This window comes from Callorhinus ursinus, unplaced genomic scaffold (assembly GCF_003265705.2).
Source record: "Callorhinus ursinus isolate GAN/ISIS: 27379988/994484 unplaced genomic scaffold, GSC_fseal_2.0 scaffold14, whole genome shotgun sequence".
Lineage (NCBI taxonomy): Eukaryota > Metazoa > Chordata > Mammalia > Carnivora > Otariidae > Callorhinus > Callorhinus ursinus.
This window is the reverse complement of record NW_027397076.1, coordinates 40993534-41010339: the sequence shown is the minus strand read 5'-3', so window position 1 is coordinate 41010339 and position 16806 is coordinate 40993534. Positions and strand designations below refer to the sequence as shown.

The 16806-nt window shown below is 37.7% G+C and overlaps 1 protein-coding gene and 1 long non-coding RNA gene across 10 annotated transcripts in view; both read left to right on the top strand.

Annotated features, from left to right (window-relative positions):
- MON2 (MON2 homolog, regulator of endosome-to-Golgi trafficking) overlaps positions 1-3576 on the top strand; it is a 101890-nt gene extending 98314 nt beyond the window's left edge. For 4 of the 8 annotated variants that reach the window (XM_073900719.1, XM_073900718.1, XM_073900716.1 and 1 more), the window contains one exon: positions 1092-2857. In XM_073900719.1, the coding sequence (XP_073756820.1) occupies positions 1092-1300 (209 nt within the window). In that variant the 3' untranslated portion in view covers positions 1301-2857. Of the gene's footprint in view, positions 1-1091; positions 2858-2890 lie in introns of those variants that run through there. The other 4 variants (XM_025882919.2, XM_025882918.2, XM_073900717.1 and 1 more) reach the window with 2 other exon arrangements.
- A 9623-nt stretch (positions 3577-13199) lies between these two features.
- Positions 13200-16806, top strand: part of LOC141374127 (uncharacterized) — a 44273-nt gene continuing 40666 nt past the window's right edge. For both annotated transcript variants that reach the window (XR_012380757.1, XR_012380758.1), the window contains exon 1: positions 13200-13449. This is a non-coding gene — a long non-coding RNA (uncharacterized lncRNA). The remainder of the gene's footprint in view (positions 13450-16806) is intronic.

The following is a 16806-nucleotide window of genomic DNA, read 5'->3' as shown; positions in this document are numbered from 1 at the left end:
TTAAGTGTACAGTTCAGTGGTATTAAATACATTCGTAATAGTGTACTACCATCAGCACCATCCATCTCCATAACTCTTTTCATCTTGTAGCTGGAAATCTACACTTATTAAACAATAACTCCTATTCTCCACTTCTCCCAGCTTCTGGCAACCACCATTCTATTTTCTGTCACTATGATTTTGACTACTCAGAGTATTTCATATAATTGAATCATATAGTATTTGTCTTTTTGTGACTGGCTTTTTTCACTTAGTATAATGTCATCATGGTTCATTCATATCATAGCATGTTGGAAAATTTCCTTTTTAAGACTGAATAATATTGCAGTGTGTGTGTGTGCATCTCATATTTTCCTTATCCATTTATCCATTGGTAGACACTTGGGTTGATTCCACATTTTAGCTATTGTAAATAATACCGCTATGAACATGTGGGTACAGAAATCTCTTCAAGATCCTGCTTTCAATTCTTTGGAGAATATACCCAGAAGTAGAATTGCTGAATCATATGGTAATTTTATTTTTTATTTTTTTAATTTTTAAATTAAAATTTTTTTTATTTTTAAAGATTTTATTTATTCATTTGAGAGAGACAGAGACAGAGAGAGCACAAACAGGGGGAGAGGCAGAGGGAGAGGGAGAAGCATACTGCCTGCTGAACTGGGAGCCCAACGTGGGGCTCGATCCCAGGACCTGGAGGTCATGACCTGAGCTGAAGACATATGCTTAACCATCTGAGCCACCTAGGTGCCCCTCTATTTTTTTATTTTTTGAGGAACCACTATATTATTTTCCACTGTGGCTGTACCATTTTACATTCCTACCATGAGTGAATAAGATTCTAATTTCTCCACATCTTCATGAATACTTGGGGTTTTTTTGTTTTTCCTTTTTGTTTTTGTTGATAGTGGCCATTTTAATGAGTAGGTAAGTCATATTGTTGTTTTGATTTGCATTTCCCTCATGATTAGCAATGTTGAGCATCTTTTCATGTGCATAATTGGCCATTTGTATCTCCTTTGGAGAAATGTGTATTCAAACCCTTTGCAGATTTTTTAATTGAGGGATTTGTTTTTTTATTGTTGTTGAAGCCTCTTTATCTGCACCTCTGTGGTCAGAAGCATCAATCAGAGCACAGATCCCTGAAATTTGGAGGATGGGGTCCTTTTTGCCCACCGTGGCCTTCTGCAAGCTGTGTGCTACTGCTCCAGGAACACGTGCACATCTCCCAAACCACATGGCTAGGAGTGAGGGATGGGTAGCTGCTGCTGTGCTAAGACCTGAAATTGACCAAAATTAATCACAATATACTGTCCAAATCTACCTCAGGAAGTTGCAGGCCTTCAGTAGACTCCAGAGTTCCAAAATAGTTGCAGATTCTGCCAATGCAATTGTTGTCTAGGTGGGTAGACAAATTCCTAGTACTTCCTACTCTGCCATTTTTCTAGAATGCTCTCTGTGCAATCTTTTGTTAAATGATTCATGGAAAGTTTCACAGACAACAGCTGGAGCAGACGGTTTAAAACTTCTTAGACTGGTGGTTTTTAAACTGTTTTCTGTCAAGCAGCACAGTTCTTTTTACAAATGAAATCTGATATGGATTCCTAATACATACAGCTCTGACCTGACATTCTCTCCCTCACCATTACCCATCAGCTCCACTCCTACTCTGAGGAAGCCCCTGTTTGGGTGAAGTAGGGATTACATGAACAGGTCAACATTTCCCAAGATTAGTACTAAGCAATGAATATTAGTGATGATGAGTGATGTCAGTAGATATTGAATATGAAAACGTTCTATAACCAAATTAATTTTGGAAGTCCTGCATTAGATAAAGTTAAACCTCTTCTTTTACTCCAGGTTTTTAATAAATTCGTGTGAATTATGACTCCCCAAAAAGGAAGATAATATATGTAATATGTGCCAAACTTACCTGAACATTATTTTTTTATAAGAAGTATCTTGAAGAACACTAGTTTAAGAAACTTATTCCTTTATTCTCCAACAGAAGTTGTGATAAATAGAAATTGGAATGAAAAATAGAATTAAAGTTACTTATGTGTAATACAGTATTCTTTCATTTTTACTGTACTGCCTCCTAGATCTGAATTTTACTCCACAAAGTGTCATATACATATACAATCTAATGAAAATTTGTCAGCTGGTTTTATTTCATATTGTACTCTCAGCAATATGCACAGTACTTCCAGGAAAATAGAAATGTAATACGTGATCTCAGAGTGTAAGGAAATTATAAACTAATTGGGATATAACACTTTTGCCCATTCACCAAATAGCATTCAACTATACTAGTTGTCGGTGATAGTGGTGAGGAACACAGACATGTCGTTCCCCACTGAAATTTAAATGTAGTGATACACGTTACAAATTAGGAAGCAGTATAAGAGAAGAATGGATCTGTGTGGTCACTTGAAACTAAAATAAGAATCAAGGATGTTACTGGGAAAATCATTTAAACATTTATATTTTTAGCATACAACTGCATAAGAAATTGAGTTGTTTTCTAATTGTTCTTAAAATATATACTGCATTGTCTGGCACTTATACTGAAAATGACAAAAGTTTGAATTCCAGGTTACTTTGTCAGCTTCCAAGGCCTTCACAAATTAAAGTTATCATTTAAAGTGGACTTTATCGAATTTCTTGGTATTGATGGCTCTGCACACTGACCATATGTTTTTCCCTTGTATCTTATTAAATATTGTGGGAAATCTTCCAAAGATTTAAAAAAAAAAGTACAGGCTTGTGGAATCTCCATATTTAGGGATTTTTTTCTTTGCCTTGTATTTAGAGGATTGTTTATGTTAATTGCATAATCTCTGCTATTTAAACCCACATGTTTTTGAGATTTTATACTTTTTAATTACAGTTGATGGAAATACCTGGGCACAAGTGATTGCTTTATACCCAACTTTAGTAGAATGCATCACCTGCTCATCTGCAGAAGTCTGCTCTGCACTTAAAGAGGCACTAGTTCCTTTTAAGGATTTCATGCAACCACCAGCATCCAAAGTTCAAAATGGAGAATCTTGACCAGCTACAATAATTTTAAAGAAGAAAGCTATCTCAAGAATGTTTGATCCTCAGTGAGTCTTCTATGAGAAGGACATTTCTTACTACAAATAATTCTTGGCAGCTGGTGTTGGCCTCCTTTAAATTATACTTACCTGAGTTCAATAATTCATATTACAAGCTTACATGTCAACAAAGGCTCCTGAATGAGTAGCAGTGGAAGCCTTTAGTAAGTTAAGCTGATGGAGAGTTAATACTACATCATACCTGCTACTTTATCTTCAACTGGTGATTTAAAAGTGAGCTTATGTACAGTTTGTGGTGTATGTGTTAACGATGTACTTTTTAAAAAGAAAGAAAAGATATTTCATTCAGTCAGATTTATTAGGCTGGTGTTTTTGCACCCTTTTTCAAGTATAAAATTGTACTAAAATTTTATGCAAGATGGTACTGTAACATTCCATAATATCTATAACCAGCCTTTGTAAACAAAGGGAACTGATAAACTTGTGTGTATAATAAATGGTACAGTTCTGTATAAAATAGTTGCATTTATTATTTAAATTTTTAAAATATTGATAATGTTAAATGCTTGAAGCTGTATTTATTATTAATACAAAATTGATTGCTTACATTTTTACTTATAATTTGCCTTCTTAAGCAGCAGGTATGCTCACCATATGATCATGCAGTTTTCTCAGTGCTTATTTTAAATGTATTTACCAGTGACTATTAAACATCTGATCAGAAAGGTCATGTGAACACAGCAGCAAATAGTTTATGATTTGCTGATTTTGCAACTTTGAAGTGTAGGTTATTAACTTAATACATTAGGAGATATTGTAGTGCTCTGAATCCATCATACCTCATTTCTTTAGATATCTTTCCCAGCTTTCACATAAATCTGTCTGTTTTTATATTTGGTGTCTGAATTTTAAAGACTTTTCATATTATATTTCTACTGATTTTTTTTTCCCCACTGACTAAGCATTTATCACTGTCTTTGAATTATGACCCAGGCAAGATGATTCCAGATTTCCAAATTTTGCCTGTGAAGTTTTGTTCATTTCAGTGTTTCATTTTGTAATGTCTTCTCAAGAAGAAAAATAACTATGCTAACCCATAAATATAAAATGTGTGTGTATTCTAAAACAATGAGAAGTGTATTTTTGGAGATAGTGAAGCATTTAGAAGTACAGTAAACTTTCTGTCATGGAGTAAATTGCTAATTTTGTTTCACTTTCCTCTCTTAGTGCAGAAGAAAAATGCTCTTGAGTACATTAACTTGTTTCTTAAAAAACCTAGCCCACTGTATTTTTAATTTAATGGATTATTATATTATCATATTTTTCTTAGTTAAATTTTCGTAAACATGAAGATGCAAAGATGTTTAAAACAATGATTAAGAAATCATAATGGTTTCAGTATTATGTTAGTGTGCTGGAAGGCCTTTGATTTTAATAGAATTTATACATTTCAGCCACTCAAATAATTATAAAACTAGGAGAAGACACTAGAATTGAGTAATAGATGAGATACAATTTTGAGGCTATTGTAATTGTCTAACTATTTCATTTGCACTATTATCTGTAAACATGGTAAGGTCTTTTTTGGAGGGGATATTATTTTTATTTATCTGAATGAATGAATTTCTGTTTTATAATTTCACCTAAAATTAGGGTAAAATATGGCATTTCCTAGATTCCATCTTCAGCATTTTCCCTAAAGTTGTAAAAAAAAAAAAATCAAGCTGTGTATTTAGTTTATTTCCTATATTTGGATATGTTAAATTGAGGATTAGAAAAATCTGTATATCACTGATAGACTAATGAAATAGAATAACAAGGGTAGTATGCCAGTTAAATAACATGTTAAAAATGTTGCCATGAATTTACATGAAGTGAAAATGTTTATTCTTGAGAAATAACAGATCAATTGCAATCATAAAAAATATTCTCCAGTGAAAGTTAAACATGAATCAAAGGTATATAGCATACATTTATATAAATTGAATAGCTTTAGCTAATATCCTATTAGCTTTCAATATCAGGACCGTTCCCTACAGATCAAAGCTTAAATGTGTTAATACCATATAATATGGTAATCAGTGCCAGTCTTAGTGACAAAGTGGGCTGTCCCCTTGGTGATGTAATTGTATGGGTTTTTTCTCCCAGAATATCTCCTGCCACCCCCAGGAGTCACTACCAGCAATTTATTCCCTTGAGTCAAACATTCCTCTTAGGCTGCATTTTCTAAAATATCTTGATCCCTGGGGAGGTTAACACAGTGCCTTGCCCACAGTTAGTATGAAGTGGGTTCTCTAGTGACTAGGAGAACTGAGCTGTGTAAGATTACTAGATGCTAAGAGATTATAGAAAAGGGAGTTCCCAAGGCTAAGATCACTTTACAGCACAACTGAGACTGTGACTACTCCTTGAACCATTAGTAATAATGTTCTCTGGAATGCATATTATAAATACAATGAGTTTTAAGCCTCGCGTGATCATTTTTTGTCACTGACAGTGCCTATCTTATATAAGATTACCAGACACCAGGTATATTCTAACACTGGATTATAATCCTTTCCTGACTTATTTCCATTATAAAAGAAACTAATTTTCAACTTGAATAGCTTACTTTTTATTTTCCTATAATGCTACCACTGCCAAAAAGAAACAAAAATAGGTGATTTTGTAGTGTCTCATTTAGTATTTCTTTGTAACTAGTGTTAAAGTTTTGTTAGTTTTCCTGTATACATTTGTGAGTAGCATTTATTTATTAGGAGCCTGTAGGGGCCAAAAGAAAAAGAAAATGCATAAAAGTCTGGCTTAGAGAAAACCACTTTTTACTTGCTTTCATTTTTAATTTTATGATATTAACAGCTATGTTGTTTTTTTAAAGTGTTTTTATTTATTTTCATTTTTTTAGAGAGAGAGCATGTGAGGAGGGGTGAGAAGGGGCAGAGGGAGAGAGAGAATCTTAAGCAGGCTCTGTGCTGGGCACGCTCCTTCTCAGGACCCTGAGATCATGACCCGAGTGGAAATCAAGAGATGCTTATCAGACTGAGCTACGCAGGTGCCCCAGCTCTGTTGTTTATTGCCTGTTTCCCCCCTATATAAGTATTAATTCAACTCTTGCTATATTCCTTAAGTTATATTTAGCACCGGAAAGAAGAGATGAACAGTTTACACATATGTTTTATTTTGAAGAATAACACTCATTTTACATTAATTCTATAAAAAGCCAGTAACAACTAGGTTGTCTTTTCTCACTGTAACCGTATTTTGCTCATTGTCACAATATGGTACCACTAGTCCCAGGTAACCATAAAGCAAGCCAAAAGGTCAGTTAAGAAACTGAGGGTGTGGTGGGGGGGGGTTGGAGCGAGCGCCTGGGTGGCTCAGTCGTTAAGCATCTGTCTTTGGCTCAGGTCATGGTCCCAGAGTCCTGGGATTGAGCCCCGCATCGGGGTCCCTGCTCAGCGGGAAGACTGCTTCTCCCTCTCCCACTCCCCCTGCTTGTGTTCCCTCTCACTGTGTCTCTCTTTGTCAAATAAATAAATACAATCTTAAAAAAAAAAGAAAAACTGAGGGTGTGGGCTACCTGGCTGGCTCAGTCAGAGCATTCAACTCTGACTCTTGGGATTGTGAGTTTGTGTGTGGAGATTACTTTAAAAAAAAAAAAAAGAAAGGGTGAAACAGCATAGTGTAGAAAATCACTCAAAAGTATTAATTAGGTTGTCATTATTACACTCGTGTTACTGAAGAACAGTTTAGTTATTATATAATGATCCAATATAATATAGTCTTCCCAAATGTAGAATAATTCAGATGGGCAGCCAAATCCTCAAGAGACTACTATAGGTGGAGTCTGTGTAGTCCAGCAGAATACTTTCAGGAAACCACCTACCTGTGATTGCTGTATAATTTAATATTGGAGATTTAGAAACCACAGAATTAATGTCCAGGCCAAGAATATTGTGAATTAATGTTTTTTTTTTAATCGAAAACTGCCACAACGTGAACAAAAATAGTCTTGTGAAAGCATTGTCAGCAGCCTAATATGTCCTTTAGATTTCTACAGATTAGGTTTGGCATTATGGCAGATATGCTGATGTTGTATAAATTACCACATTTTTTTGTGCTTAGTGTTGCTTGGGTGTATATTAGAGTGGATTTTGTTTTTTTGGTTGTTTTTTAAATTACTTTTGATGATAACAGGCGTTCATACCACATAGGGTGTTACTGACTTTCATATTATGGGAAACAGTTTTTAATATCTCAGTTATCACTTGAATTAAATTTTTTGTGTCTGGCAAGTAGAGTAGTGCTTTCAATTTGAAAAGTTTTTATAGATTGGGAAAGAAAGGTATAATGTCTTTGTATCTTGACTTGTTTAAAAACTATTTCAGAGAAGTTAGGTAAATACTAATTTCTTATAAATCTAGCACTTAATTTTGACACTAGCAATGTTGGCTCTCTTTAAAGATTTTTATTTATCCATTTAGAGGGAGAGAGAGCATGTGTGAGCAGGGGCAGAGGGAGAAGGAGAGAGAGAGAATCTCAAGTAGACTCCTCACTGAGCAGGGAGCCCGACATGGGGCTTGATCCCACGACCTTGAGACCACAGCCTGAGCCGAAATCAAGAGTCAGCTGCCTAACCAACTGAGCCACCCAGGTGCCCCAGTGTTGGTTCTCTTTAAAGGCGCTCACAGTGAGTCCTCTTGTGAATATAAACACTTAGGAATCTTGACTTGTTGTGAGGCAGTGAGGAGCTCAGGCTCTCCCTCTTCTTTAACCTTAGGCATGTGTAAGGGGTACCTGGCTAGCTCAGTCAGTAGACCATGCAACTCTTGATCTTGGGGTCCTGAGTTTGAGCCCCATGTTGGGCATAGAATTTACTTAAAAATAAAAAACAATAACAATAACAAAAAAAACCCAACCCAGTAAATCGTAACTTTAGGCATGTGAACTTTTCAAAGCCTCTATTATTTAATCTCTAAAACAGAGATGATAATTAATGAATTACTAATTCTTTGGAGAAAAATAACACATAGTTTGGATTTAGATATGATTTCCTAATGACATTGTTAGGTTAACTGTTCAAGTTTTTGATAAATTTATTACTCTATCTTAAGAACTTTGACTATATATTTTTCTCCCTTTTTTTCCTGCATCCTTTCTTTCCTTCACCTTCCCTCCTTTTAAAAAAATTCTGTTTACCTTATCATCTTCTTTTTTATACTTTCCCCTAGTTTTTTCTCTTTTTCATTCCTTTTATTTTCTGCCTCTTCTGTTCCAGCTTTTCCTTTAGTTTCACCTTTACTTTGTTCAAAAGAAGCAGAGCTATTAGTGGTAGGACCACTGCCAACTGCCTTTTTATTAAATGAGATTCTGGAAGTACCTTCTGCTTTGGCCACTGTTACTTTTTTGCCAAAGTCCCCCTGCCATTTCAAAATAGCTGAAGAAGTTCAAGTAATGACTGTAGCTTCTGCTATCTTTCTGAAACCTCAGGATTCAGCAGCCAGGATGCTCACAAAAGGGATTGCTATAAATATGATGAATTCAGCAGCTAAACTTGGAACAATCATGTCTTTTCTGTTATGTGGATAGAGATTTATACCACTTTTCTGAGAGTCTTTAAAATCTGTTTAAATGAGGTTTTAAAAATTTTGTCTTTTTTTTGGAGGGGGGTTTTTCTTTGTTTTTAGAGGCAAATGCTTTGAATTATTAGCTTTATGTTATCTAAATATTATAATACTTATACTGCCTACTTTCAGAAGGATTTGAGGCAGCATATTGCCCATATATTTCATCTGTTTCTAATTTTCTGTTGCAAAACAGTATTCTTTGGAGAAGAGCTACAATGTTAGAGTACTCATCTCCAAGTCTTTCTAGAGTGTATTTGGTATCTCTGTGCTTAGTGCTTACAGTGACACAGAGGTCAGTTGAAATGTTCCTAATTACACTATAGGATTGAATCTAGCCCCTCAGTTAAGAAAAAAAATAATTTTTTTACCTTTGAATTCTGAGGCCATTTCACTTGCTGCAAATGTAGTAACATTAAATTTTATTTTAAACTAACATTCAATAAGGAATGCAACCAGGGAAGATCTGCTAAACTGCTCCATTATTTGAGAAACTATTGCAATATAATAAAAACTCCTTCTTTCTATGAAGTTTTACTAGATGGAAGAAAAATTCCAAAGCTATAACATTGCAATCTTACTCTTTTTATCTAGAAAAATAAAATAGAATATTAGGCTTCAGACCCAACTGTGCAAATTGCATTTGCTTTCGAGCTTTTACTACCTCTGTGTCATAATTTTAACACATAACATACAACTCCTGTCTCTTAGGCAGTTACCATATGGTGTTTATGTCAGACTGGATATATTTATCTAATTTTGTGAGATTCTTTTTTAACTCCCAACACAGTTCTTGAAAGTAATACTGCTGTTGTTACACTTTCTCCTTACAATTTTTATGTTGTTGAGATGTATCAGTTATATATTATAATCATGAAAGTCTTTTGGCCTCAAACCCAAGTTTTCTTTGTGGCCTAGGATAGATTTTTCACAAAAACTGCATAGTTATAGCTGTGATTACATAGATTTTTAATTTGCTTTACAGTTACCACTCAGCACGATTCTAGGTTTTTAATTATGTTCCAGCACTACCAGTTTTCTCAGTGTAACTTAAAATCATAACTACTTTGACAATTTACTTTCAGATCTGATAAATGATTCATTTTCTTCTTTAATATACTTTGTATTTATTTTCTCAACCCCATTAGGTTCAACACATTAGAGACACTCCACATAATTGGCTCTGGTTAAAGACTTCATAAGTAATGATTCAAATATGTTTAGGATGGTTTATATATATGGTCAAATTGGAAAAACTTTTATAAAATGGAATAATAGGGATGTTTTGAGAGCTTTGTTGAAACTATTAATACATAAAATAAAAATTAAAGGAATATACAATCAGAAGAACATTATGAAGTATCTCAGCCGTTTGGGAAGAAAGTAGATTTAGAACTTTATGTAAAAATTCTAAGTCAAGTAAAAAAACAATCCTCATGTGGATTAGGCCCTTTTAATCATTTATTTTGTTTTATAAGCATTCCTATTTATTTTTAATTTAGTGAGGCTGATATTGACATGGCCTGTCTGTAGCAATGTCAGACCACCCCTCTACTTCTCAAAGAAAAATAGTTTTAAAATTTCTTTTTTGAGAACATGAGTTGTGTAATAAGTGTATGGTATACTGAAAAATGCCTACCTAGTATTTATAGCAGTTAAGTGTAGTTATAATAAATTTTCTAATTTCTCATTTTAATCATCATTTCTGGAGTACCTATAATGTGTCAGCCAGAGCTTTTCCTATATTATTCCTTTTAATCCTCATAGCAGTCCTACAGAGAAGGTTTTATATATTATACGCATTTTACAGAGGAGGAAATCAGGGTTTAAAGGCTGAAGTGACTTGCCTAGAGTCACACAGTTAGTCTGTGCTCTAGCATGTCTTGCTTCAAAAGCAGTTTTTTTTTCCACTACAACATGCTAGTTTCACATCTTCAAAAAATTTTCTCCATTAAAATTCAAGCCTTACTAAAATACATCTAAAATATGTTTTAGACAGTTATTTCTATGAATATGCATTGGGACATAACAAAGAACTTCAAATACTGTGAAACAAGATTTGTCTAATGGCTATGACATCCTGAGCTGTGTTGGGTTTTTATTATTGGTCCAGGACAGTTTAAAACATCTTACTGATTTGTAGTTTCTTCTAAGAGGTTATATTATAAGCAGTAGCATGGTGATGAAGAGCCCAGAGTCTGCGGTCAGATTTCCTAAGTTCAAATCCCAGCTCTGTGTCACCTCGGGCACCTCGGGCAAGTTAATTAATCTGTTTTGGTTTTCTCATCTGTAAATTGGATTTAATAGTAGTGTTTAACTCTTAAGAGTTGTTTAGGATTTAAAAAGGAGTGTTATAAAGCACTGTCCCTGGCATCTAGGTTGATGTTACACATAAATAAAATACACTTTGATACACAAGACATGAGCAGAAAACCTATGCCTTCTCACAAGACCACTTTTTGCCTTTTATTGGACAACCACTATGTACTAATTAAGACTACTGTATGCTCATAGCTGTCCTTTCTATATGCACAAAGTCACTGGGAGCTCTTAGGTGCTTATAGCTACATACATAAAATAATACAAAACTATATATAAAGTACTCCTGTCCTTGATATTTTAGTTTCCCTTGTTAGGCATTAGGTTAGTCTCTGTCCTCATGTAATTTAGTTTTGAAGGAAATACAGATCTTTAACAAGTATACAAAGTACTGTGAAAGAAAGTACAGAGATCTATGGGATCACAAAGTAGGGAAACTTGGCCTAGTCTTCTGTGACTTAGGGTATTCTTACTGCTAGTATTCAGAGGGAAAATCAATTTAAAAAAAAATGAAATAGCCTGATGGTAGAGAGAGGATTTTCAATGGGCCTTGTTGGGTAGGTAGGTTTTTACATGGGTCCAAAGGATCTTGGAGGATATTTCAGGTAAAAACAAATAATGTAAGCAAGGCGTACTGTGAAATAGGTACGTTTCAGTGTGTTGTGTGAAACAAGGTTGACTATAAGGGACTGAGGCCCATTGATGAAATTCTTTTGAGAGCCAAGCAGACTAGATTTCAGATGGCAGGAGCTTGGAGTGATTATTTTTGGGGGTAAATTATGAAACTAAGGAAGATAAACTTGCAGTTATAAGCACTCATAGGAATACAGAGCAGGGAAAGCTGAAGTAGAAGCTGTATGCAATTTTCCTGCTGTGTGGTCATGATGAAGGATTGAGACGCTGAGGGCAGTCACACTGGGAAAGCATATGATTCTGTATGTTATGGCTGGATTAAAGATTGTTGATAAGAGTACACCATGTGTGGATGAGGGGTACATTGGTGTCAGCACTGTCACAAACAGTTTAATTGTGGAAAGGAATTGAATGCAGCTGAATTTAGTGACTAAATTTAGTCTACTGTATCTGTATACTGTAGACCAAACAACTGAAAACCTGAATTTGAAAATCTGTGCTATTATGAAAGATGACATTTGCTATGAATGCAGGATAATGTGCACTGAAGAAAAGTGGAGGGTGATGCCATGGCAGTCCAATCGCTGTTTATCAGGACAGGGTGGTAAGAATCATAATGAAACTATTAGTAAAGTTTCTGCAGACTTTCTGGTAAACATCATTTGATGCATAGTCAAATTTCTGCTTTTGTCAAGTAAAGCATTTAATTGCAAGTGTGTTCTATATGCACACAAAAACAAATACATAAAAATACAGAAATGCACACATAAAATACATTAGTACAGAAATTTTATTAATTGGAAATATTTCATAGTGACATCCCAGGCAAATTACCTTTAGTAGTTGCTTTAAAATGCTTACAATAAGTGTAATACTGAGATCTGTTAGTGGATAGTCAAGTATATTCTATTTTTGAAACTGCATATTACACACAAATATTATTAATTTCGAATTATATCAGGCAGGGTTTGTAGTCATTTGAAAACTTGTTCATGAAATTGTGTCCCATCACTAATACTATAGAGAACAGAAACGAAAAGACAGTGTTATGTAATCTTTGATAAACAGAGTCAATGAGACTCTTGGTCGTGAGAATCTTTTATTCAAAATTATACTATGGTTTTAAGAGGGGGGCGGAATCTTACTCTTCCAAAAAGAAATTATACACGAATGTCCCTAATGCACTGTTAGGTATTTTAGGATCTGGACCTTAGACCTGTTGACACCATTAAAGGATCAAACTGCGCAGAAGTCAGTCCCACATCTGAACAGTCTTCAATTCCTCCATTCCTTACTTTTGTTACGTGTAGTCTGTATTTGCATAAGCGTGATGACCAACAGGGTTACCAGATTTAACATAAAAATATAGGACGCCCAGCTGAATTTGAATTCCAAACAATTTTTAAGTATAAACACTAAAATGTATTCGTTTACCTGAAATTCGAATTTTACTGGACGTTCTGTATTACATCGGGCAAACTGCTTACTTCAAGATGATTTGTTAACTTACAGAAATCTCAGTTATGTGAGGCAGAAAGTAAGTAGCCTGGACCAACAGCAAATTAGTATCACGGTAGGAGGCCTTCTTCTAAACTTGGCCTTAAAAAAAAAAAACAGAAAACCACCCACCCTTAAGTCCCAGGAGCCTGCGCATTAAAGCAAGCTGTGCAGTGGCTTTCCCGCCGGTTTTCCGCGAAATGCAGCACAGTGGGCACCCGCAGGGCGGAGTGTAAACGGCCGTGTCCTTGCGGGCTAGGAAAGGAGGTGCCGGAAACTTTGAACCCCGGCCAGAGCACAACGTGTCCACTTAGACGGCGGTAAGTGCCGCCATTTTCTTTGCGGGCAAAGACCGGGAGAAGTTAGGGGCTCCAGTTTGCCCCGTTAAGCTCATTGGGGGCATGGCTCATGGCCGCAGCACTATGGTGACGTGGAATTGGGGTCCCCCTTTTGGGGGCTGATTATTCTAGTGACACGTCGAAACTTGCCAAGGCGGGGAAACGGGACGCCGCCTCTGTCCCGGATGTAAGATGGCGGCGCGGGGGGGGTGGCGGCCTGGCGGGGCGGTCACGTGGTGGGGAGTAGCGCGCGAGCCTCCTTAAGTGATCTCTATGGTTCGTCCGGACGCACAGGAGCAGCGGAGCGCGAGACGGGCCGTGTGTCCCTGCGCGCGCCGGGCTACTGCCGCTGCCACCCAACCCGCCGCCCGGCTCGGTTTCAGTTTTACGGGGCTTTTGTTTTATTCTCGGCTCCTGCCGAGGTGTACGGGATTTCCCCGAAGGGTGCTGGGGAACGGGTGGCCTCGGGACTTACGGGCTGTGACTTGGTTTCTTATTGCGGCGCTGGAGCGGGTGTCCTCCTCTGCGGGAAGCGCCCGGGGCGTTCGCCCGAGCGTAGAGCCGGCCCCGCACCGGGTGCTGGGAGCGTGGCGGCGGCGGGGGCCCAGGCGCCTGGCCCGGCCTCCGCCCAGCCCCCACCGCGGGCTCGGGGCGGGGAGGGCCGCGGGCGGCGCAACCCAGGAGACGTGGCAGGAGCGCGGCGGGGACGGTCCGGAGCTCCTGGCGGGCGTCGGGCAGGGAGCGGGAGCGCGACTCGCTGCCTCAGGGACCGTCCTGATTGCGCTGGCGTCTGGCTGCAATTTTGCCGCCCATTTCCTGCTTTCGAGTGGCCCAGGGGACGCGCTCCTCTCGGAACAGTGGAGGAAGCGGCGGCCTCCGCCAGGACCCCTCCGCACCTCCTCTTTCAGCAGAGCGGCCGGCCACGCAGATGACGCGCGGCCCGGGCGCCGCCTCTGCCTCTGGTCGCCGGCGCTGTCGGGGCGCGCCCGCAGCGGTCGAGCGGCGCGGCGCTGGGCGGGGTCTTCGGGCGCGGCGCGGCGCGGCGGGGAAGGGTCGGGGCGCCGGCCCGACGTCGCGGCGGAGGAAGGACGGAGGAGAGCCGCGGCCGCTTCGCTTGCGCTCGGCTTGGTCCGCTGCCTCCCCGACACCATGGCCCTGGCTGAGGTAGTAGTTTGTGCTGTTGGTCGGGTTGTGACATTGCCCGCTGTGGAGATAACTGCGCAAGCTACTGCCTTGCTAGTGCTGGTGATGCTCAGCGTCGCGGAGGACAATGGCTGGGAATCCCCTTTGTTTTCCGGGGCGCGGGGATCGCCGCGGAGCCCCGGCGCGCGGCCGCCGCGGAAACCGTTAGTTCTGCGTGTTCCTGGAGGGAGGAAGGAGTTGCGGGGAGTGGGGCGGACGGGCGCGTTTTTTAGAGCTGGGGACAGAGCTCAGCCTTGGATTCGCTCTTTAGAAGGAAGGAGTGAAATCGTGTAAGATGTTAACATAACTTTTCCACCCTCATTTGTTTTTTTAATGCTGCTTGTAGCAGTTGGTGCGAAGATTTAGTGTTTACCTATTTTACTTCGTTCTTGAGCTGCAGGTCGGAGTGGAGTGAGCTGCGCTATTGGGCAGAACTGGCATTGGGGGCCGAATAGTAGACCCGTTATTATAAAGTTTATGCCTTAACATTTTGAATCTGGTTTTTTGATATATTCTCTCAGTAAATTTAAGAGTATTAAAAATGTAAACCTAAAGCAATTAAAAGTTTCTCTTTAAACTTCGCAACTCTTTGAGAATATTGAATTTATAGTTAACGTGTACTGCTGAGATTTTTTTTTAACGTGTAAGACAAATAAATTTTTTCTACAGTGTGCTGTGGCTTTTTTTTTTTTAATCCTTTTAGTTTAACAATGGGGCTACAATTTTGCTGGTGTGGGGTTTTGTTTAGTTGGGTTTTCTTTGGTTTTTTTGATTCTCATACTTTTTAGTTTATGTCATTGCATTTTACTATGGGAGGAAAGGATCTTGGTAGGAATTAAAAGGATGGTTTCTGGATACTTAGAGTTTAAAATTTAATAATGCCCATTTCGTGTGAAGTACAACTATTCAAAATAGCACAGTTATATAAAGAAAATGTAATTTGGATAACTCGTGAAATTACTTGATATTTTAAATACCCTGAAGTTGGGTGGAAAAGAAGATAATTTTTAAAATTTTAATTTCACTGAGCTAAACCAGTGGTAAATTTTAGTACTTTCCTTAAAATACTCATTTTGATTTTTCAGAATCAGCTTTGAATATAATTAATCACAAAACTTGTGGTTTAATTTTTGATGCTAAATTAGGAAAAAAAGGCAATTCTTTAAGAAAAAGCATCATATAAGGAGAAAAAAATTTAGAACAACTCTGTCCTTTTCCCTTCAATAGGAGTTTGATAGTTGTGTAAGTTAAAATGATCTAAGTGTACCTTGATTTGGTTTGGTTTAGCTTTGAGAGATGACCTTAATCTGATCTCATCTGGATGGAGCTGCCTCACTGTGGCAAGAACAGTAAAGAACCTTATGTTGAATCTTAAAATGCAGAAAATACTTGAATGTTGGTTCATTGAGCTTGATTTTCTTGATATCAAAGAACAGTGTAATAGGACTTTATTAAGTGCCAACGTGCTATGTCAAATCTTGATTTACGGAGAAACTAATAATAAAATTCTAAATTGCACTGTGATACTTTCCATTTTCCAAGACACTTCATTCAAACAGCCAAGCCAGTCCTCACCCAACAGCGGTCATCATCTTTCCCTCTACACTGTTTACCATTTTATAGAGGATCAACAGTTGTTAATCTGTAAACCAAAGTATTACAAATTCTGTTGGTAATTCGTTGACTTTAAAATAGATCAGCATATAGGAAACTATACAGTTACAGTAGTCATAGTTTATCCTTTATTTTAAAAGTAAATTTCATCCAAAACTAAATATTGCCCACATAATAGGAACATTTTTGAGTTGTTGGATATAAGGGTACTTCCTTCCATATGTTATTCTTGTTTGCTAAATTACAAGAGAAAATACTGCTCCCAGCCAACTTACTTTTAGTACCATCCTTATATTAATGCTGTAATCTCCAATTTAAAAAAATACTATTGGCCTTTCACTTTTATATTCCTGTGCACACCAGAGAAAGTTACCTATTGAACGTTTTGACTTGACAGTTTCCTCCAAGATGAATTTGCCTTATCAAAAGTACAACTTATGATTTTGGTATTTTTGGTATTTATTTGGCACAATTAACATTTTTGTTAAAGACCTGTTCTCGAGCATTTAGGTAACTTGTATTAGCAAAAGCCACTGATGGGAA